The sequence below is a fragment of the Rattus norvegicus genome, chromosome 12 (assembly GCF_036323735.1).
Source record: "Rattus norvegicus strain BN/NHsdMcwi chromosome 12, GRCr8, whole genome shotgun sequence".
Classification (NCBI taxonomy): Eukaryota; Metazoa; Chordata; class Mammalia; order Rodentia; family Muridae; genus Rattus; species Rattus norvegicus.
In genome coordinates, this window is record NC_086030.1 from 13,169,694 (window position 1) to 13,191,898 (window position 22,205).

A 22,205-nucleotide genomic window follows, 5' to 3' on the forward strand; every position below is an offset into this window, starting at 1 on the left:
GTGGAGCCTTCCTGTTGATCACACTCCTAAGCCAGAGCTCTCCCATTAGCGGTGTTCTGACAACATTGGTTTTTACCTCTGATGGATTCAGAGAACTCTAATTGTGATGAATAGGAAAATTATCCTCCTCTCCTAGGTGGATAATTGAAGCAGGACTATTTTCCTAAGTGATATGTTATACGTTCAAAGATCAGTCACTGGGATTGTATCAAGGTTTACATTCTAATGAGTGCATGAATACTGAATCTCAGCCAGCATATTAAATATGTGTTATATGTGTATGCTGGTAATTAGAGTGGAATTGTAATTAGATACTTTAAATGTCACTCCGAATGTGCAACTTTTAAAGAAATAAAACGATTTATTTTGTCTAAAGTAAGTGTGTTTCATTAGGCAAAGCAGCTTTGAAATCCAGGACCTTGAGCCTTCGAGCCACTAGAGCTGTGCTCCACATGGGCTTGCCCTGCCACCGGGCTGTCACCTGCTCCCTCTCATGCTGCTCCTGGGAAGGAGAGTGGACCCTGAGGAGCCTCGGTCCATACACCCCACCCCAAGGTCATCTACGTCTGTGTCCCTAACTGCTGTAGTTCATTTAATATTCTCTACTGTAAAAGTCTTTAGAGGCCTTTTCCTTGCAGGTTCTGTAGCATTTCGTCCATATCGGTTTCCTTTGGAGATGCCATCTAGACATTTCTGCAAGTTAAGAAAAGAAAATTTTGCAATGCGTCGGTCACAGGAGTTTTGTTGGTCCTTTTACTGCAGGTCAACAACTGTGATATCAGCAACGTGTCCCATAACTACGCCCGGGCTGTCCTTTCCCAGCCCTGCAGCACCCTGCACCTGACAGTGCTTCGGGAGCGGCGCTTCGGCAGTCGTGCAAACAACCACGCCGACGGCAGTGCGCCACGGGACGAGGTCTTCCAAGTGCTGCTCCACAAACGTGACTCCGCAGAGCAGCTCGGCATTAAACTGGTCCGACGGACAGATGAGCCGGGCGTTTTCATTCTTGACCTCCTGGAAGGGGGGTTGGCCGCACAGGACGGCAGGCTCAGCAGCAATGACCGGGTGCTAGCCATCAACGGACATGACTTGAAGCAGGGGACCCCAGAGCTCGCTGCCCACATTATTCAGGTAAGTGCCCAGTACAGAGCCAGGGTTGCCACACAGCCACGTCTGCCTCAGTGGTGCATACCCAGGGCCAGCCGTGTCTCTGGAAAAGTCAGACGTGGTTACCTAAAAAAGTAGTCTGCAAACCCCACACTGTCATATATATCGCCCCTGAACAGAGCTGTGGGTGTTCGTTCCTGTTTGTTTAAGGTGCTGTTGACTGTTTTCCTGGAACCTGTGCTCCCGTGTACGTCAGAGCATCAGTTTGTGCAGTGTACATACCTCAGGTTTACCTCATTTCAAGAGAGCCAGGGTTTACTTCAGCCAATGAGCTCGTCAAAGCAGTTTCCAAGGGGAGTTGGCGTGCTGGTTCGATGCTCTGGGTATTAACACGATGAGTGTGTATTGTGAGGAAGCCCAGACAGAACCCACTCGACACTCCCCACAGCGTGACTAGTAATCGGAGCTCTGGGTTGTAAACAGCAGGGTTCTGTCACCTCAGCATTTGCCTCTTAGACCCTGGCGATGCTGCTGACGTGGCGAGTGACTTATGGTACAGTATCAAAGCTGCTTATCACTTTTATTTTCCAATTGAAGAACAGAAAATTAAACAATTTTTATATTAAATTTAATTTTGCATGTATGTGCATGCATGTGTGGGTGTGCGTGCACACGTATGTGTGTGTGTATGTATGTGTGTGTCTGTGTGTGTGTGCGCACGCGCGCCTGTGCCTGTGTGTGCCTTCTGTGTGTGCACATGGAGATCAGAGGACAGCTGCTTTTCTTCTTCCACCATGGAGGCCCCAGAGATTGAACTCAGGTCATGAGGCATTGCCGCAAGTACTCTGACCTGCTGAGCCCCCTTTCCAGCTCTTAAAAGAATTTCTTGATGTTGTTAATTTTAGTCATAGGCAAGGGTTCTACTTCCTCTCACAGCTCCTTAAAGCAGGCTGTCAAATCTTCCATAGGAATAATAGTAAAGTTGGGGGTTATGGTGATGACTGAAAAGAAGCATTGAATAGGTCACGTGTACTTTAAAAAGCAAGGACAGTGTGACCATAGATGTAATACATGTATGAACCTTCACTCAGACACCAGGCTTCTACGATAGCCACCAGCCTTCAAATAATTTAAGTCTGACTGCTGCTATAAACTGATACAAAAGAATTTAACACTTAAAGATACGTGTGTTTCAGTGTAAAAGGTTTGAAAATACTAGTCTGTGGCCCTCCTGCCATAGGAGGTAACAAGTATACAGAAAATCAGTGTCCTCAGGCATTGCCCAATGACAGCATTCACAGGCCTGAGGCAGGAGCCTCAAGCCTTGGGTTCCTCAGAGAGAACCGCCTTGATGAGAGGGAAGGAAATAGGTTCCACTAGTGATCCGTAAGCCACAAGCATCACTGTGACCCGTAGTAATGAATTGTCTTCTCCAGGCCAGCGGAGAGAGGGTGAACTTAACAATTGCCAGACCAGGGAAGCCCCAGCCCAGCAATGGCAGCCGTGAGGCCGGAGCACACAGCAGCAACCATGCTCAGCCGCCCTCTCACAGCCGACCAAGCTCACACAAGGTGAGGGGGGTTCTCTCCTCTAATCCCTACTGCCCTCCAAGGACCACTGTTACACGGACAGGGTGTAAGCGTGGGCCTTTTTGTATGCCTGCCAATCATAACGCAGTATAAAGTTGGGCTTTTGGCTTTGTTTGTTTGTTTGGGTTTCATCTGTTTTTTTGTTTTAAGCCTGAAATGCACGCTATCCTTCTGTTGGAAAGCTGAGCATGGGTGTTGGGGGTCCTCATCAGCCACTGTAGTTTCTTGTCAAGGAGGCTTCATCTGTCCCGTAATCGACAAGAAGTGACCCTCCAGGGTAATCCATGTGCTTAGAGCTATTTGTAAGCAAGTTCTCCTGGGTTGCCTGTTCAAATGTGACCATGAGTTTTACGATTAAAATGCGCCATGAAAACAGGATGAAGTCTGTGGTTAATAGTTAGGCATGGTGCCCACAGTGACACAATTAGCTATGTGAACACTGACAGGCACGTGGATGGTGTGTGTTTTTATGGTATTAAAATCCCCATCTATTGGCTGGGCAGTGGTGGCACCCGCCTTCAATCCCAGCACTCAAGAGACAGAGGTAGGCGGAGCTCTATGAGTTCAAGGCCAGCCAGAGTGAGTTCCAGGTAAATCAGGACTACACAGTGAGACTCTATCTCAAAAACAAAGAGCTTCAGTCCTCACTTAGGGGTAAGGTGTGAAGTCCCTTTATAACCACCCAGAACTGTCGCCTTGTTTGCCTGTCTTCCTCAGCTGCGTGTTATTAATTACCCCAGCCCTTCCCTCTCACCTAGGACCTCACCCGGTGTGTCACATGTCAGGAGAAGCATATCACTGTAAAGAAGGAGCCGCATGAGTCCCTTGGGATGACTGTTGCTGGAGGCAGAGGGAGCAAGAGTGGTGAGCTGCCCATCTTTGTGACCAGCGTGCCACCCCACGGCTGCCTGGCTCGAGACGGCAGGATCAAGAGAGGTAAGATGGGGTCTGGAAGTTCTGCCAGGTCCCATCTCAGATGTGCAGTCACAATTTTAAGGAGTAATTACCGTGTTTCATGTTAAACATGACTTTTAAAAATCTTTTAACATATCCTTGTACAGAAAACAGTGTTTTTCTGTAAGGTTAGGAATTAACCCTGACTGCAGTTACTCAGACTGATGGCTTATTCTTATCTTGGAGTAGAACCTCTGAGGTTCTTGTGCCTGCAGCCATGCAGGTACTGCTGAAGGCCGCGTCACTAAAGTTCAGCATTGGTTATAAAGTGTCCCAGGCCTGTGTGACAGCTGTGCAGGTAAAAGCGTCCGAGCCGGACCTGAGTTCTGTCCCCAGAACTCGATGACGAAGACAAGGAGTCTGAAAGTTATCCTCGGACCTCATGCAGATATCATGGAGAGTGTGTGAGGACTCGAGAGGAGGTCAGAGGAAGAGCTGGTTTCAGAGACTTAACTCCTTCACATTTCCCATTCCCTCTCACGTCTGTTAATGTGCGCAAAGGAAGTAACTGAGCACTGTTGCCAGCAGTCTCTGCTGATGAGGTCAAATGGAGGAATGTTGAAGCCGAAAAGTTGTTTTCCCAGGAGCCTCACAAAAGCTAACTCACTATGAGTTAAGCCCACATGCAGTCTCGGGAGCTGTAATTAGACAGCAATGTCTTAGGGAACCCACAGAGTAGGGAGAAGTTTATAAATCATTCAGTTATGTACATGTACACGACTTACCAAGGAACTGTAAAGGACTTTTCCAAATCAGTTAAAATCATAAGTTCCTCAATTTAGGGACAGAAATAGTCATTTCTCCCAAGAAGGAAGTTGCATGGAAAAGGGCTCGCTGCGACTGGTTGCCAGAGGCAGGGCTCGGATGCCCTCAGACTTCTCTAAAACGTTCTAGGGCACAGTGGTGAGGCTCTGTGGCCAGCAGACTAAAGCCCACAGAGCTGGGCATGTATTTCAACAAGGCTACTATTTTTTCTTAAGTTACTTCACCAGTAATAGACTTTGGTGACAGTTTAGTTCCTTCGTGGGTTTTGTTGTTGTGCATGCATGTGGGAGGTGCCTTCCAAGTGTTTTTTTGTGGTTTTTTTTTTTTTAATACACAGCCATTTGTTTATTTTTGCAATGCTCTCAAAAATTGACCTACACAAAAAAATCCAAACCCCACCTTTCCTCAAGGATTACACACAAAAGGGTTGTTTTTGTGACAGCCACTCCTTCATAAACAGTGGATCATATGTCAGGCTAATGTGGTCAATACATTCTCTCTGGCTGGGCTCTACCGTCAAGCTGTGAGCTCTGCCTCCTCCTCCCTCCCCCTTCCCCCCACCCGGGCGCCCTGCCCCAACTTCCTGCTGGAGTAAACCATGAAGCCTAACAGGGACCCACATCGATGCCCAAAACTGCAGTGGGCACTGAGCAAAACCTTCTACAGAACAGCAAAAGTAAGCCAAATGCCTGATCCCTAACTCACGTCACAAGTGCAAGGACGCAAAAAACCCAGATTCACGGCTTGACAAGCTCCAAGTTCTGTGTTCTCTGTATCCATGAAGAAGTCCAGCTGTCTGAACATCATAAAAATGATGAATTTGTTTTTTGCTGAGCCTATAAAAAAAAAGTAACTATTTCCCCCTTGACATAGTAATGTATGTGTAACTTAAATGACACGTGAGGTATTTATTTATTTATTTATTTATTTTTTTACTCTTCTCTCATACAGCGCATCCCAACCCTTCCTCCATCCTTCCCAGTCCCTCTCCCCACTTCACTCAGATCCACTCCTCCGTTTCCCTTCAGAAAAGAGCAGGCCTCCCAGGGAAATCAATTAAACACAGCATAAGAAGATACAATAATACTAGGCACAAACCCCCAAATCAGGGCTGGGCGAGGCAACCCAGTCAGAGGAAAAGGGTCCCAAGAGCAGGTAAAAGAGTAGAGACACCCCATCTCCCACTGTCAGGAGCCCCACAACACCACCAAGCTTCACAACCATAACATATGTGCAGAGGACCTGGTGCAGACCCAGGCAGGCTCTGTGAGCCCATATGGGCCCCGCTTACTTGATTCTGTGAGCCTTGCTCTCCTGGTGTCCTCGACCCCTCTGGCTCGTACAACTCTTCCTCTCCCTCGCGGTTCCCTGGGCTCCAAGAGACAGAGACTTGATGGATATCTCCAATTTGGGCTATCTCTCTACCTAATGTTTGGCTGTGGGTCTCTATCCCTGTTCCTTCGTCTGCTGGAGGAGGCCTCTGTGATGACAACTGGGCGAGGCACCCATCTGGAGTTTAGCAGCTAGAGTAGCCTCTCCCAAGTTTTCAGAAATGAAAATCTGTTGCTTTCACCATTTGAAAGGTCAGCCAGGGGATGGTGTGCTCAGCCTTTAGTCTCAGCACTCAGGAGGCAGAGGTAGGCAGATCCTTGAGTTCAAGGCTAGCCTGGTCTGCAGAGTGAGTTCTAGGACATCTAAGGTTACACAGAGAAACCCTGTCTTGAAAAACTAAAACAAAACGAAGTCTGGAAGCTAAATGATGAATAAAGGGGAGGCTTTCCGTAGCCATTGGAGCACAAGTGCCACTGCCAGAAGGTCTCTAGCCTGTCTTAGCCCCTTTAAGGAAGAGGCAGAAACATGGCAGCCAGCCTGCACCAAAGGCACACAGTCTGGGCAGTTCACTTAGAAGCCATAAGCGTAGACTGGGCAGGTTTGGAGTGTTCTAACCTGTTTCCCAGCCATAATGTCCCTCATTACTTGCTGTTTTTCCTGACCACGTGCTCACGTCTGTCTCCTCTCATGGTGGCCTCTTCTACCTTTGTGCTCTTTCTCCTCCTCCCTTTGGTCTCTCCTCAGACCCCTCACTCATCCTCAAGTCTCACCTTTCTCGTCGCTCCACTGCCCAATCACAGCCTTTTATTGACCAGTCAAATTGGGGAGCGAGGTTCGCATAGTGTCACTTGGTGTACGTGAGGATCTGCCCACTGGGGCCACCATGTCCTGGGAACCAGTATTTATTAATGTCTGAATGTGTAACAGTGTCAGACCAACCCACTGTTCTTTATCTTTAATAATGCATGTGTCTCTTTTATTGTTTTATTTTATCTCATTTCATTTAACTTGAGAGACCAACAAACATGTTCCCCTTCCACCATGGGAAGATGTCCAAGTCGTGTTTCATTTCACTAAGTGGCCTGAGGGCGACTACTCTCATGTTCTGGCATGTGTGCCCTGAGTCAGGCTGCTTCTATGTATAAAATTGTGTAGTATTAGATAGAATCTGTTAAAAAGTGATTTTTAAGAGCAAAGGATCAAACAGTGTTCAGAAAGAACTGTAGAGCTCTCTGAAGCTCAAGAGAGACGCGGTCATCCTCACCCTATACACGGGTACTGATTTAGGCTTAGGGACCCCCCAAGGTGCTTTAAGCCAGTTTGTTCCTCTGTAGTGTGACATTGTGTGAGTTTTGAGCTGTTTTAGAATGTTTTCCATAAACTGTTCTTGGTAATACAGAAAAATACAAACAAATAACCCATTTCCATCCCATCCAAGCCCTTGAGCTGCCCCGTCGATCAGTAAGCAAGAGCTTCGGGGAGTGCGTGGTGCGTGGACCTCGGTCACTCACTCTTTGGCCTTTCCAACGGCACAGGTGACGTGTTGCTGAACATCAACGGCATTGACCTGACCAATCTAAGTCACAGCGAGGCTGTGGCCATGCTCAAAGCCAGCGCTGCGTCTCCGGCCGTCATCCTCAAAGCCCTGGAAGTCCAGATCGCTGAGGAAGCAGCCCAGGCCACCGAGGAGCAGCCAGGTGCTTTCAGTGAGAATGAGTACGACGCCAGCTGGTCCCCGTCCTGGGTCATGTGGCTCGGGCTGCCAAGGTACCGAGAGCTCCGTTTGTTGTCTCACAGAGTGATCCTGTTTGAACCTTTATCAGTTACACAGTTAACTCACCCAGTGCGTAGAAAGGGTGTTAATTAGATTAACTGCAGCAAATTATAAAAGCAAAAAATAGTTTTAGGTAGATTTGATAAAACTAAACTAAAAACATTTGTTATCTTGTAAAAAGAACAGTTCCTATCAAGGAGGGGGGTTTTTGTTCGTTGTTTTTGTTTTGTTTTTTGAGGGGGGCAGAGAGTACACTGAACGGGCTGAGATTGTAGACACACAACACCACACCTGGCTTTTCTGTTTGAGCTCTGGGGATCCAGACCCAGACCCTTGTGCAGGAGGCATTTACCCACTGAGCCAACTTTCCTCAGAAAGGCAGGATTTGGGGTTTCTGGGGCAGGGTCTGATTCTGTAGTCCAGACTAGCCAAGAACTTAGGATCATTTTGTAAAAAGGCCATTAGAACTCAGTGTGTATTGAACAAAGGAGAAGTGACCAGCAAGGTGCTCTCTGGCTGGCTGCTGGGGACCAGGAAAACATAGGAACCTCCCTTGGCACCCCAGGGTGCTTGCCTTTCTCCAGATGGTTGGTGCTGGTGCTGAGCTAGGGAGAGTGTGTCACTGTGTTTATTTGTGTCTAAAGTAATTTAGATTCTCATTATCTATAAAAAGCTTTGTGAACCATGTTTGACTATTAGCTAAGTATGAAGCTGCTGGTTCTTAAATAAAAATAAACCAGAAAAACACAGCAGTTTCTGAGTCATCTGCCCGTGTAGGGCAGCATTCTCGGGCAGCATTCGCATACTGTACGCTGCCTGAGGAGCTACCAATGAAGAACAGCAAAGGTCATGGGAACCGTGTCTGTTTGCGCCTAGCCCGGCTCTCTGCCTTCCTCCCATGAGCTGTTGTTGGTTTCAGCTCTTGGTTTTCAATCCAAAGGCCTAGCAGTGATGCCTCACAGACATGGCAGGACCTTGTGGACTGGGATTGAGGGCAGCAAGGTGATCTTATCCTGTGGGACATGTTTATCAGTGTGCATCAGACCTGGAACTCAGGCTGGAGAGCCGGCTCGGTGGTTCAGAGCGCTTGCCGCTCTTGCAAGGGCCCCTGGTGTGGTTCCCAGCACCCCAGTGGCCGCTCACAACGGTCTGCAGTTTCAGAGGATCCAACACTCTCTTGTAGTCTGCACTGGCACTGTACATAGATGGTGCACATACACACACATGTAGGAAACAGCCATGCACATAGAATAAACGTGGGTTCTTTTAAACAGATGTAAATGGTCACTGTCTGCTGCAGAGCTACTGTCTGGGCTCTTGTTCAGCTGACACTGGGTACTCAGATTCATTCCAGGGTGGTTGGTAGAGGATGGAAGCCGGAGGCAGAGGCAGACGGATCTCTGTTAATTTGAGGCCAGCCTGCTCCACATAATGAGTTCCAGGACGGCCAGGGCTACACAGTGAGACCCTGTCTCAGAAAACAAACAACAGAAAAGAGGGTAGAAGCTATTTGCTTGAACTATGGGGGCTCGGTGCACTGCCTCTGACAGCGGATCAGTCAGAGGAGTGAGCTGGGAAAATCCCAGGCCCTGCTGCTGCCATCAGCTGTCCTTGTGCCAGCCTGGTTTGGGGGCTGCACGTTCTCACTGTTGTTCATAGCATTGTATGGTACAGCAGGCATCGCAAGAAAGGATGTGTGTCGTATGTGCGTGTGTGTGTGTGTGTGTATCTTTGTGTGTGTGTGTGTGTGTGTGTATCTGTGTGTGTGTCTGTGTGTGTGTATCTGTGTGTGTATCTGTGTGTGTGTGTCTCTGTGTGTATCTGTGTGTGTGTGTCTCTGTGTGTATCTGTGTGTGTGTCTGTATGTATCTCTGTGTATGTGTGTATGTATCTGTGCGTGTGTGTGTGTGTGTGTGTGTATCTGTGTGTGTGTCTGTGTGTGTGTATCTGTGTGTGTATCTGTGTGTGTGTGTCTCTGTGTGTATCTGTGTGTGTGTCTGTATGTATCTCTGTGTATGTGTGTATGTATCTGTGTGTGTGTGCGTGTGTGTGTGTGTGTGTATCTGTGTGTGTGTCTGTGTGTGTGTATCTGTGTGTGTGTCTGTGTGTGTGTCTCTGTGTGTATCTGTGTGTGTGTCTGTATGTATCTCTGTGTATGTGTGTATGTATCTGTGTGTGTGTGCGTGTGTGTGTGTGTGTGTGTGTGTGTGTGTGTGCGCGCGCGTGCGATTATGTATCTGTGTGTTTGGGTGTGGGCGTGTGTGTCACCATCTGGCTAGGCTGGTAGCCAGTGGCCTTTTGGGGTCTGCCTGGCTCCGCTGCCCCTCCCCCATGCTCCAGCACTGCGATTACAGATGGAGGTTGCCTCACGTCCACCTTTTATAATGTGGGTTCTAAGAACTAAACTCGGGTCGTAGCTTACCCAAGGCTGTTGTGTGGGTTGTGAGTTCCCCCACACTGCCCTGCTCCAGCAGATGCTGGCCTGCTTGCTCTAAAGTGGACAGAGCTATGAGGGTGGTGACCATACTGTTCCTAAGAACCTGGGCCAGTGGTGAGGCTTCAGTGCTTACCTGAGGCTCCTGCCCATGAGCTAAGAGCTCTGGCACCGTGCTGCCTTACAAGCCCAGCTCCGTCAGGAGGGCATGTGGAGCCGATTAGAAGCCACAAAGCCTTGCCTCCTTTGTATTAGTCCCAGTTGTGACAAGCATCTGACCAAAGCAACATGAGGAAGAAGAGGAGGTGGGGAGGAGGAGGGGGGTAGGAAGGTTTGTTTCACGTTGAAGCTGTGGCCATTGTGACAGAGAGGGGAGCGCTGGGCTCTGATGGAGGAGCTCTAGGCCGCTGCTCACTGGCGTCCCGAGGCCACAGAGATGTCTGCAGGTACTGAGCACACCTTCTCTTTGTCCCTTTCTATTCAGTGTGGGACCCTGGGATGATGGTATCCACACTCGGGGTGGGTCTTCCCCAAGGCCTGTCCCCCAAGCTGATGATGAAAAATCACTGCATATCTGTGATTCCACTTCGCAATAAAGTCCTTATTATTGTTTATTTTTAAGCTCTTACTTGCTGCCTACTCCCAGATTCATAGACCTCTGCACATATAAGTGTATTTTGTTCCCCACCCCCCTGGTTAGCATCCTCCAAACCATAAACATTGCTTTACCTGTAGCATCTCTGTGCTCTTGGAGAACAACAATGCCTTTGTTGGTGTCTCCAGGACGAGCTTCTGTTAGAGTCTCCCGTAAAGGCGTGTCCTTGTGAGTGCAGGGGGGAGGGACAACACCAGCCCCTTTTATAAATTAAAGCACCGCCCTATAGCATGCTTCCAGAAAGGGCTGCCATCCAGGTCTCTTTCTGTCCCCTCTCCCTTTTCCTTCTCATTTTCACTTGGCAAGAGAAGCCTAAGGGAAGCTGAAGAAAGCTGGCCTGTCTCAGGGTACATCCGTGCTGCAGACTTCTTGTCAGACTAATACAGACAGGGCAGCCTGCCTAGCACATGTGGGACCCTGGGTCCGATCCCTATACATATACACATATAGACACACACACACACACACACACACTATACACATATAGACACACACACACACACACACACACACACACACACTAATCGTGTGGTCAGAGGGAGGTAAGCTAACCTGTTTTTCATGAGTGCGTGACAAAGATGAACGGAGCGGGAAGCCTCCTCCATGTTGGGTCTCTCTGCTGTTTCTACAGTGCCCTTCATAGCTGTCATGATATAGTCTTACGAAGAAGCTACTTGGGAAGCTGGGGCTTCAGTATCGTGGGCGGATATGAAGAGAACCACAGCAATCAGCCTTTCTTCATCAAAACCATCGTCTTAGGAACCCCTGCTTACTACGACGGAAGATTAAAGTAAGTCTCGCTCTCACTGACGATGGAGATCGTGTGTGTCATACTAGGCGTGACCTGCTGCGGGTTCAGCTCTCGTGCCTACTATCTGATGTGTAGACAGTGTTATGCCGACACGGCCATGCTCATTCCCGCGCTCACTGTACGTGTCCACCTACACTCCAAAGCTAAGTTCTTCTGCACTGGAAAGTGTATGGGGTGGACCACAGAGCCTAATCACGGGAAAAACCGATAATCCCTGAGTGACCCTGAAGCGATTTCTTTTACCATTGCCACCCCTTAGAGCTATATTGCGTTTGTCTAGACCAGCTCTGAACCTGAGTCATCTAATGGAGTGTGCTGCAGAATGACAGTGACCTCTGAGTATTCCCCGTACAGCTTGTGCGGGTCTGACCCTGCCACTAGACGAACCCAGTTTGTTTTTCCCAAAGCTCAATGTCTGCCCCACTTTGTGTTCATGTGAGATCCATGAATGGGCAACCATAGCAGTGCCCCATGTGTGGTGAGGATGTGCCTCACCCTGGAGCTGAGAGGCACCACACTGGGAGCTGTGTATGCGTTTATTTAAGGGGGGAGAGGGGTGCACACGAGCGCAGGTGCCCCTGGAGCTGGAATTATAGACAGTTGTGAACTGGGGGGAACCAGGCCCAGGTCCCTTGAAAGAGTGAGCGCTCATGTGGTGGCGCCATCTCCCCAACCTTGACTTGGTACCCACAAGCAAACTTATTCTTCATGGCCTTAAGTCCCCACCAGTTATGGTAAGGTTGACTCAGGTGAGTTTTGATTGGTAAAGAAGGGACTCCAGACATTTGTCAGTTGATAATACCCCTGCCCAGTGACAGTAAGCCAGAGCAGGCTGAGCTTGATGCCCAGGACTGTTTGTGACGCCGTCGTGATAATGGCGCTAATTCTGCTCCTGCGTGTGTGTTTCGTTCAGGTGTGGAGACATGATCGTAGCTGTAAATGGCCTGTCGACTGTGGGCATGAGTCACTCTGCTCTGGTCCCCATGTTGAAAGAACAGAGGAACAAGGTCACTCTGACGGTCGTCTGCTGGCCCGGCAGCCTAGTATAGAACCTAGACACTGGTCGGTCTCCAGTCTCCATCCCTCCTGCAGGCTCTAGAAGGAAGCCCCTCCGGTGTGGCGCTTCTGCTGGGCTGCAGCCACGGGGCCAAAGCACCGACATCACCCTGTGTTTCCTCTTGGCCTGGAAATCAGCTCCCGCCAGCTCCAGGGACTCAGTTCAGATGCTCTCGGTGACTGGCAAGGCTGTCCCCCGGATGAAAGTGGCTCCTGCGCCTGCAGAGGCTCCGTCATGAACTGAGTTACATTTGCAGCTCCTCTGTCAGCAGCGGCTCCCTGCAGTGTCCGCAGCGCTTCCTGCCCTGGCAACAGGGGCTGCGAAGGGGCATCTTAGGTTTTCCTCATTTCCCACTGGTGCCAACATTTCAAGATTTTTTATACCGTTTATAAAGTGACTTTTCGGTTTGTTTCTACTGCAATCTTCACTACTCAAATGAAGACACAAGTCTGACACCACTAATGAGACTTCTTTTTAAATAATGTACTGTGGTTGAAATAGAGAGTCAAGGATAATGCTTTTCATGGAGCAGAGCGGCCTGGGAGGTAAATTCTGGAAGTGGCAAAGCAGCGTTGCCTTGGACAGCCCAGAAGCACGAAGATTCTGTTCAAAAGGACAGTTCTGTTACTTAGGGCAAGTTCCAAGATTTTTTTCTAAAAGTCATTTCTGGAGTTTATAGCTATCAGCCATCTTGCCTGGAGATGTTTTTGTGATTTATGCAATTGAACTAGGTGATTTAAAAAGCATTACTTCATAAAAAACAACACACACACACACACACACACACACGCGCGCGCGCGCGCGCGCACCACAGCTAAGTTGAAAGGGAGTCTTTGATTCTTGTTCCTGTGTATTTTAGAAACCCTTAGTTTCCCACAAGAGACCAAACAGCTGTTTGTTTGGGGTTTTTTTGTTTTGTTTTTAATCTGAAATGGTAGATATTAAATGTTAGTCATTTTAGCTGTTGCCCACTAAACTTTGTTTTTCTTTCTTTTTCTTTTTTAATGTTTTGAAAGCTATGTTTGTCCTTTATTCAACACAGTCGACCCTTAGACGGCATAAAGTGAGAGTTAATAAGAGGGAGAGAATCTTTACCTGGTTAATATTTATACTTGAAAAGTTTCAGTTAGAAACCTCGTTCAGAATCAGAGCTCGGAGACGAACCGCATTGATAATCATACGCCGCACTGGCGCTGGGCAAGCCCACTTCCTTAGCCAGTGTGGCTGGGCTTTGTGTCCACATCACTGGTTGTTGCAGTTAAACTCATATTAAGACAGCTCTGTGTGGTAGGTGAGAGATGGCAACGGTGGTTACTGCCGGCTTGTTCAGCCCCAGAGTCCCCACAGTCACCATGCAGCCAGCCCACCAAGGGAGGGACGCCCCCAGCTGTAGTGCTGCTAGGGGACAATCGCCTATGAAGCAATTTGATCCTGAAGTGCAATTGATGTGAAACAGTGTCTCTTGTCCCCCAGATACAATTTTGTAACCAACCTTGCTACTTTTTTTAAAGACTTTGTAAAACCTGTCTTTTCTTTGGGGAGTGGCCATCCAATGGATATCTTAACTGCCACTTTGTTATACATAAAAATATGTCCAACCTGGTGGTCTGCTGAATATTTTGGGGGGAAAAAAGGGTTCCTTTCAATATTAATTTTCTCATGAAAATCTCTGAGAGGACAGGCAAGCCATCTCAGGGTCTCCGTAATAGAATTTCTCCCTGCATCTGATATTTGCACCCTACTCAGTGAAGGGCTTGCAGTTGAATATTTTGATTTGTTCTGAGCCCTCAGTTTACGTTGTTCCGGAATTTTTCGGATATGTTTAACTAGTGTTGTGATGGCCTTTGGGGAGGGAGGGCAATGCTATCCTATGCGAAGCCATGCAGGCGTTCATCTGAGAGCTATGCTCCTATTCCCAGAGACACTGACAGCCACTGCCTGCTGTGCCCGAGCCCCGCCCACACGCCCCTGTGATGCTCTTGCTCCTGCAGACAGAGTACACCATAGAGCCTACGCTGTCCTATGTGTTCCCCATCCACAGGGCCTCTGGCCCTTTGCTGTCTAGTGTGCGGCTGTTGAATCCTTGAAGCTCGGCCACGCGGTGTACTGAGCTGACAGTGTCTGGGATACACTGGGTTATACTGGGTTCCATAGGATGCATTGTGACATTTCCCTCTTACCTTTTCCAATGTGGCTTCCTAGAACCGTTCTAGAGAATTGAATTGTAATTACATCAGGAGCCCGCCTCGTGTTTCCTTGGCACTGCCTTCTCCGTGTCAGACAGTCCTGACCCGTGGCTTCTGTTTCCTCTCCTGGCTAGCCATGTGCTCTGGGGAGGGTGACTGACTGCCAGGCATCCTCACACTGACGGTGTTGTGCTGTCTGTCCTCCATTTGTTCTGTCACAGTGAACTGTGCTGCATCTTCATTCTGTGCTTTCCCCATTTCTGGTGAAGCCATGCACACTCTGAAATGTTCAGTCACACTGGAAGCCACTGGACTCTTACAGCTCCTGCAGTGACAGATCCACAATGTGACTGTCCACGTTGCCCAGGTTCTGAGAGTAGAGGGTCACTGATGAGAAGTTTTCCTTCTCCAGCAGAGGAACAAGTAGTTTGACAGGCTACGCACATTCGTTAGCTACCCCGGGAACCGGATGGAGGGATTGGCAGGTGTCCGTCAGCTTCCTTTCGTTATCATAAAACAAGACACCCACCTTCAAAGAGGAATGGGTGATCCAGGCCCATAGTCCCAGATTTCAGGCTGTGGTAGGTTGGGCTGCCACTTTGCCACCTGTGTTAAGGTGGCATGTATTATGCTGGCATGGTGCTGCTTGCCTCACATCAGGATGATAGCAGGAAAAGGACAGGACCAAAGTCCCAGCATCAGGGTCCCCCAATGCCCCACTCCTCGATGTGCTACCTCACAGTAGCAGGAGAAGCGGAGCCCCAAGCAGCTAGGGGCACATGAGCCTCGGAGGACACTTACCCAAGCTACAGTAGTTGATTTAGAGGGTTTAATTTTCTTAGAGTACTGTGCAGTGTGACTTGGCTTATGAATGACCAAACCCTCCCTCTGCTCCAGCTGTTAACCCTTTACTTTCCACTTCTGGAAACCAGAACCTGATTTCTAGTCCTTTGTATTTTACAGCAGGCTGCCCTACAATTCCTCAGATAAACGGGTGGTTAAACTTGAAAGCTCGCACCCCTGGATCTCAGCCTCCAAGAGTGTCCCCTTTCCTCAAGCCATGTACCTACATTACAGTCAGTAATGTCCCGTTTAGATTTATCTGGGTTGTGGTTTGAAAATCTCAGAGTTGAAGCAATATGGATTTTTTTTAAAGATTTATTTATTATATAATAAGTACACTGTAGCTGTCTTCAGACACACCAGAAGAGGGCATCAGATCTCATTACAGATGGTTGTGAGCCACCATGTGGTTGCTGGGATTTGAACTCGGGACCTCTGGAAGAGCAGTCAGTGCTCCTAGCCGCTGAGCCATCTCTCCAGCCCGGATATTTTGTTTTTTAAGGGTTTTTTTTTCCCCTGTTTTTGTGTATGTATCTATATGTGTATATGCAATGCATGCTGACGCCCAAAGGGTCAAGAAGAGGCTGTCTGACACCCGCCGCCCCAGCTCACCCCTTGTTAGAGTCCCAGGCACCTGCGAACTGCCCAGCGTGGGTGCTGGGAATTGAACTCACTCCTCTGCAAGATCAACAAATGCTCTTAACCATAGAACCACCTCTCCAGCCCACAATATCCATATTAAAACATTGCAGGTGGCCATGTGTGGTGGCACACGTGTTTAATCCCAGCACATGGGAGGCAGATGCAGGAGGCTCTCTATGAGTTTGATGCCAAACTGGTCTACATGGCAAGTTCTAGGACAGCCAGGGATAGACAGGGAAACCCTGTCTCAAAAAAAAAAAAAAAAAAAGAAAGGTGGAATATTTACGTGTTACCTTTCCCTACAGTCAATGCCTTGTGTCATCGAACAGCATATTTAGCTCCTACCTCGGCCTGCCCTGTATGACCTGCACAGGGAGTAATTTTTTTTTTCCCCTTTTCTTTTTTTCGGAGCTGGGAACCGAACCCAGGGCCTTGCGCTTGCTAGGCAAGTGCTCTACCACTGAGCTAAGTCCCCAACCCCCAGGGAGTGATTTTTATACATCAGCTTTTTTTCCACATTTGATCAGATTTGGTGATCAGGCAGTACAGACCACAGCAGCGCGGGGAACATTTCCCTCCCCTACACCCCACCCCCGCCCGCCTGCAGGAAAGGTTTCAGCCCTTGGGAGTTCTTACCTAAAAGCTCTTCTGTCACTTTGTAGCTAAATCTGTTCCATTTAACTACATCACCAATTAATTTCTATGGCAACAGAGAAGCTCTTTAGAAGTAAAGTTGTGTGTCTCTGTGCACTGCCTAATAGCTGCAAAGTGCCGGAGAAAGAGAAGCAAAACTGTCAGTCACGTGCAGGGAGGGTCCGCCCCAGGAGACCTAACACTGGTGGCAGAGCCTAGCTCCCTCCAGCCTGAAGCTGCTGCGGCTCAAAGCTCCTCCTCAAGGTTTCCCACAGGCTGTTTTTTTGTTTGTTTGTTTGGTTGGTTGGTTGTTGTTTTGTTTTTTTGTTTGTTTTTTTTTTTTTGGTTTTTTTTTTTTTTTTTGCAGACTTGGGTCAAGACATTGCCACTTAACTCAGAGAATCAAACCACAACCCATTTCTTTTCTGCTACTCAGACTGACCAAGAGTGCTTAAGTTAGAAGCATCGATGGCTTCGGCTCCGGCCACCAGAAATGACAATTGTCCAAAGGCAAAATTGGGAGAATGGGTGTGGCTATGAATAGTTCTTTTTTTTTTTTTTTACATTACTGTAAATATTAAACTGGGACCCCACATGTTAGACAAGTGCCCTACTACCGAACTACACTGCCAACTCGATTCTTAGTCTTTATATATCCCGCCCCCATTATTCCTTAACTATCTTCCCCCTCTTTCGTGTTTTTAGGGGTGAATGTCCCCTATTGCGTTTAATTAGAGTTGACGGTATGCAAATTGTCTACATGAGCAGGCTCACCTTACCTGCAGCCAGCCATACACTGAGCAGTAATGACTCCTCACTTCCACCCTAGCCACCCAAGTGTCACTTCTCAGGGAGGTGTGGGGCTTCCCCATCCCCTATTTGTGATGGAATATTAGTGGGCGCCATGTCGTACAGATAGCCCCCAACACTGTGAGTTCATGGATTCAACCCGCCCGTCCTATTTGGAAGACGGATTTCACAGCAGTCCACACCAGCCTCTCCATGCTCACTGACCACTCCTGTGTCGTGACCCCTGGGCCCTGGAAGGAGGCTTACTCTTCATTTCTCAAATTGTCCAAGCTGGTCTTGAACTTCGATAGTCCAGGCAGGCTTTAAACTTCTCAGACTCCTGACTACCTGAGCTTATGAGCTTATGCCTCCATGCCTGGCTAAAATAAAAAGTTCTCATCGCATCAAATTGTTATTGTGCTGTAAGGCCATGAAAATGTGTGCTTGCTGTGAGCTAATTTCCCAGAGAAATGACACCAGAGTTGCTGGATAGGCTTATGCCCCCAATAGGCTTGTGCCCCCGATAGGCAGCCCTGAGTGGCTTCGGGACCTTCAGTCCAAGAGCTCAGGGTCCTGTACTGACTTTGTGGTGGCTGCGAGCTAAACGACGTCCACCTGGAGGTAAGTAGGCACCGTGGCCGGTGGGCATGCTCACAGCAGCCACACTGACCCTGTGGGTGGGACTTGAGGAAAACTGGGTAAGTCATACTGAAGGATGTGACATCCAATCCTCTATTTAGTCAAAATCTCAGGTCACCGAGCTTCATGAATCTCATTAACTTCCGAGCGAATGTGTTTCATGACTGTGACCTCGCTCTTTTATCCCAGGCTTTCCCACTGGTGGACATATCTAATTGTAAGTAATTGCTTTACCATAATGATCTGCCCCATCCCCCTCTTTCTGGGTAGAGTATAAAATTGTAGGGAGATCACTGTCTCATTTAGGCAAAGATAAGATACAAAACATCTTTTTTTAAACTATTTTCTTTTTGTTAAAATTATGTATATATATGTGTGTGTATATATATATACATATACATATATATATGCATATGAATACAAGTGCCCACAGAGCCTGGATCTCCTGGGCCTGGAGCTACAAACTGAATTGCCTGAGGTGGTACTGAGAACTGAACCTAGATCCTCTACCAGAATATGTGAGCCATCTCTCCAGCCCCTCAATAACTTAATACCATCTACTTTATATACTAGGCACTGTCCTGGGACCTTTAAATCCATCAGTTTCCAGGTATAATTGTTGAACTATCTGATCAGAAAAGAAAGAAATAGTTTTGTTTCTGACTGGCCCAGAACATGCTGGTCTTGAACTCAGACCTCTGCCTGCCTCTCCCTCTACAGTGCTGGTATTAAAGGTGCACGCCATCGTACCCGGTCTTTTTTTGTCTATGTGTGAACCCCATGCTGGCTTCAAACACAGAACAGTCTTCCAATTTCAGCACTTCCAAACTGGGATTATGGGTCTGAGCCACCACACCCATCTTCAAACCACTTTCAGGATCCCTCTGGCCTTGATGTTTTGTTCACTCTCAATAGTGTGTGTCTGTGTTCCTAAGCAGAACCCTGATTGTCAGGATTCTCGTGAGCCTTAATCACACCAGTGATTCACATTCCCCGGGCCCCGCCCTGGACTTTCCCATCACCAGGCTCCTACTTACACTGTCTCAGGCTTCCAGGGGCACCTTGTCCCGATTCCTTCATCTGACCCTAACCTGTCCAATCCTGTTGAGCCTAAAAGCAGTTCAGGTGCTGGCTACACCAAGGCAGACCTCAAACTTGAAGCTCTCCTGCCTCAGCCTCCCAAGTAGCTGAGACACTAGAAGTATAAACTTGTCCCTGAACAGTCAGCAGCACTACTGAGAGCTGTCCAGGGCCTGGGTGTTGGAAAACACACACACACACACACACACACACACACACACAGAGAGAGAGAGAGAGAGAGAGAGAGAGAGACTCCTGATGCCCACTTTAAGAGTACCAGGAACTGGGAAGTCGGGGTGAGAATTGAGGAACAATCCACAGCAGGGCCACTCAAGGAGACAAAGTGTTAAAAGGGTAAATGTTTAGGCCACTCACTCAGACCGGGGTAATCCTTAATGGGAAAAGCCTTGTGATGTGTGGAACCTGCCTTCAAACTCTCCAGCAAAGAATGAAAAGTGAGAGGAAAGGAACAGGTCGGGACAGGTTTGCCGTTTTCCTGTGACAAACAACAGTGGCATCGTAACAGAAGTATTTGCGGATAAGGGAAAAAAGGGGGTGGTGTCGCATGCACAGAGAGAGACACCTTTCATTCCTCGGGAGACACAGGACTGCTCTTAGTTCTGATTCCCCCACCTAATCCCCAGGCAAATAGGAAGTTTCTACCGCATTCTGGAAATGCAGCTGGTGTCCTAGTGAGTAGTGACTTTATTTTCAGCCCTGGGGAGGGAGGCAGAGGCAGATCTCTGAATTCAAGACCACCCTAGATGGCGAATTTCAGACCAGCCAAGGCTTCATGCTGAGGCCTTGTCTCAAAATAAGTTTGTGCAGTTAGCCCGTGACCAACCCGGAGATGCCAAGATTTTGGCTACCGATAGCCACTACCCTAAAGACTTTCATGCCCAGGAGCATGATATTCTCCACAGATGCCTCACCTGATCTCAGAGTAGCCTGGCAAAGGTACATATAGAGATTGTTGTCATCTGATCTATAAGGAACGTGGGGATTTCAGTCACGTGACTCGCTTGCACAAAACCAGCCTACCAAGGGGAACTCCCACTCTGCCCTTCCCGCTGCTTTCATTCACCTCCTGACCACAGGGCACACCCTAAATAGGGGCAGTAATTACCCTCATCTCTTCCATCCCCCTCCCCGTGAGGAGGTGAGGAGGACATTGCTGCCTTCAACTTCCTTCAAGAGAGATGGTGGGAGACGAGCCCTGCTGATCCACATACCCTAAGGGAAGTGAGAGCAAAGTGCTTATCATTGTCAGTTGGTGTCTTCAATCCCCCGTTCCTGCATACAGAAACCCACGATGCACACGTCCCTTACAGGAGGTGACAGAACATGTGCCTTAGACCTACACACATCCTCACAAGACTCGGACTGTCTACATGCCGCTTAGAACCAACCAACACGGTACAGGCGCTGTGGGGACAGTCGCTGTGCTGGACGGTTTAGGAAATCATGGCCAAGAACGAGTCTGTGTGTGTTCCAAACACTTTCTTTGTACTATTATCTGTCCGTGGTTGGTTGAATCCTGGGATGTGGTACTCCTAGACACAGGAAGTCGTGTTATTGATCTCGGTGGGAGTTCCGTCGAGTAAACGTCCCTAGTTGGTAAGCTTTGCTGAATCTAATCTGTGTTCTAATGTGTGGGCTTGGGGCTTGGGGGGTGGGGGGGTGGTTGTTGTTGTTGTGGCTGTTGTTGTTTTTTTGAGACTATGCCACATGTGTAGCCCAGGCTGGCCCTGAGCTACTCAGTTTTCCTACTGAATGTTTTGAATACAACATAGCGTTTATGCGTGGCTCTTTTTGCTATATTCCATCTCTTTCGTTGAACAATTTAGCATTCTTGATTCATAGTGTTAAACCAACCCCTTTTGCTGTTATTCTTTTTTTTTTTTTTTTTTTTTTTGGTTCTTTTTTTCCGGAGCTGGGGACCGAACCCAGGGCCTTGCGCTTGCTAGGCGAGCGCTCTACCACTGAGCTAAATCCCCAACCCCCTGTTATTCTTTTCTTCAGTGTTTCACTGTGTCCTGCCTAGCCTAGGCCTGTGACTCACTTATGTAGACCAGGTTACCCTTGAACTCATAGAACTTCACCTGCCTCTCAAGTACTGAGATTAGAGACTTGATCACCACTCTCTACCCTCACCCATTCGTTTTACCCAGGTTATTTAATTTAAACTTTTCCATTTTACTATCTAATTCTAAAGATGTATTTTGTTTTTTATATATGAGTGTTTTACCACCATGCATGTCTGCTCACGCATGCATGTTGCCTGAGTAGGTCTGAGGAAGGGTGTCCAAGTCCCTTGGAACTGGAGTTACAGGGAGCTGTGAGCTCCCATGTGTGTGCTGGGAAACTGAACTGTGGTCCTCTGCAAGAGCAGCCGATGTGCCTAACCACTGAGCCACCTCCCCAGCACCCATTTTAAAATCTAAATGGGGACTAAAGAGGTGGCTCAGTGGTTAAGAGCACTGACTGTTCTTCCAGAGGTCCTGAGTTCAATTCCCAGCAACCATGCACGCGGTGACTCACAACCATCTGTAATGGGATCTGATGTCCTTGTTTGAAGACAATGTGTGTGTGTATGTATGTATATATATATATATATATATATATATATATATATATATAAAAATTTTTTAAAAATCTAAATAGGAACTTCACTGGAGGCATCCTCTGGCTTGCTGCTCTTAGCGCTGTAGTCAAATCCATGGGCACTCCCTGAGTATACATCAGCTTGCTCTGAGTGCTTAAGTTCGATGTGGGCAAGGTTCCTTTGGCTTCTTTAGCATGAGAGCTGAGTGTGTATCAAGCACTATCACATGCAGGCCGGTGCCCCTCGCCCCTCACTGCGCTCTCCCAAAGTGCCAGTGGGCAGTTAGCGCAGTGCTACAGAGCTTGGGCTC

At 48.1% G+C, this 22,205-nt stretch overlaps 1 protein-coding gene across 4 annotated transcripts in view; it reads left to right on the forward strand.

Moving 5' to 3' along the window:
• Positions 1-14,708, forward strand: part of Lnx2 (ligand of numb-protein X 2) — a 65,263-nt gene extending 50,555 nt beyond the window's left edge. For 3 of the 4 annotated variants that reach the window (XM_039089547.2, XM_006248835.5, XM_039089545.2), the window contains exons 5-10: positions 763-1,131; positions 2,544-2,678; positions 3,455-3,632; positions 7,283-7,514; positions 11,242-11,400; positions 12,335-14,081. In XM_039089547.2, the coding sequence (XP_038945475.1) occupies positions 763-1,131; positions 2,544-2,678; positions 3,455-3,632; positions 7,283-7,514; positions 11,242-11,400; positions 12,335-12,470 (1,209 nt within the window). In that variant the 3' untranslated portion in view covers positions 12,471-14,081. Of the gene's footprint in view, positions 1-762; positions 1,132-2,543; positions 2,679-3,454; positions 3,633-7,282; positions 7,515-11,241; positions 11,401-12,334 lie in introns of all 4 variants that reach the window. The other variant, NM_001108329.1, reaches the window with a different exon arrangement.
• The last annotated feature ends 7,497 nt before the right edge of the window (positions 14,709-22,205 follow it).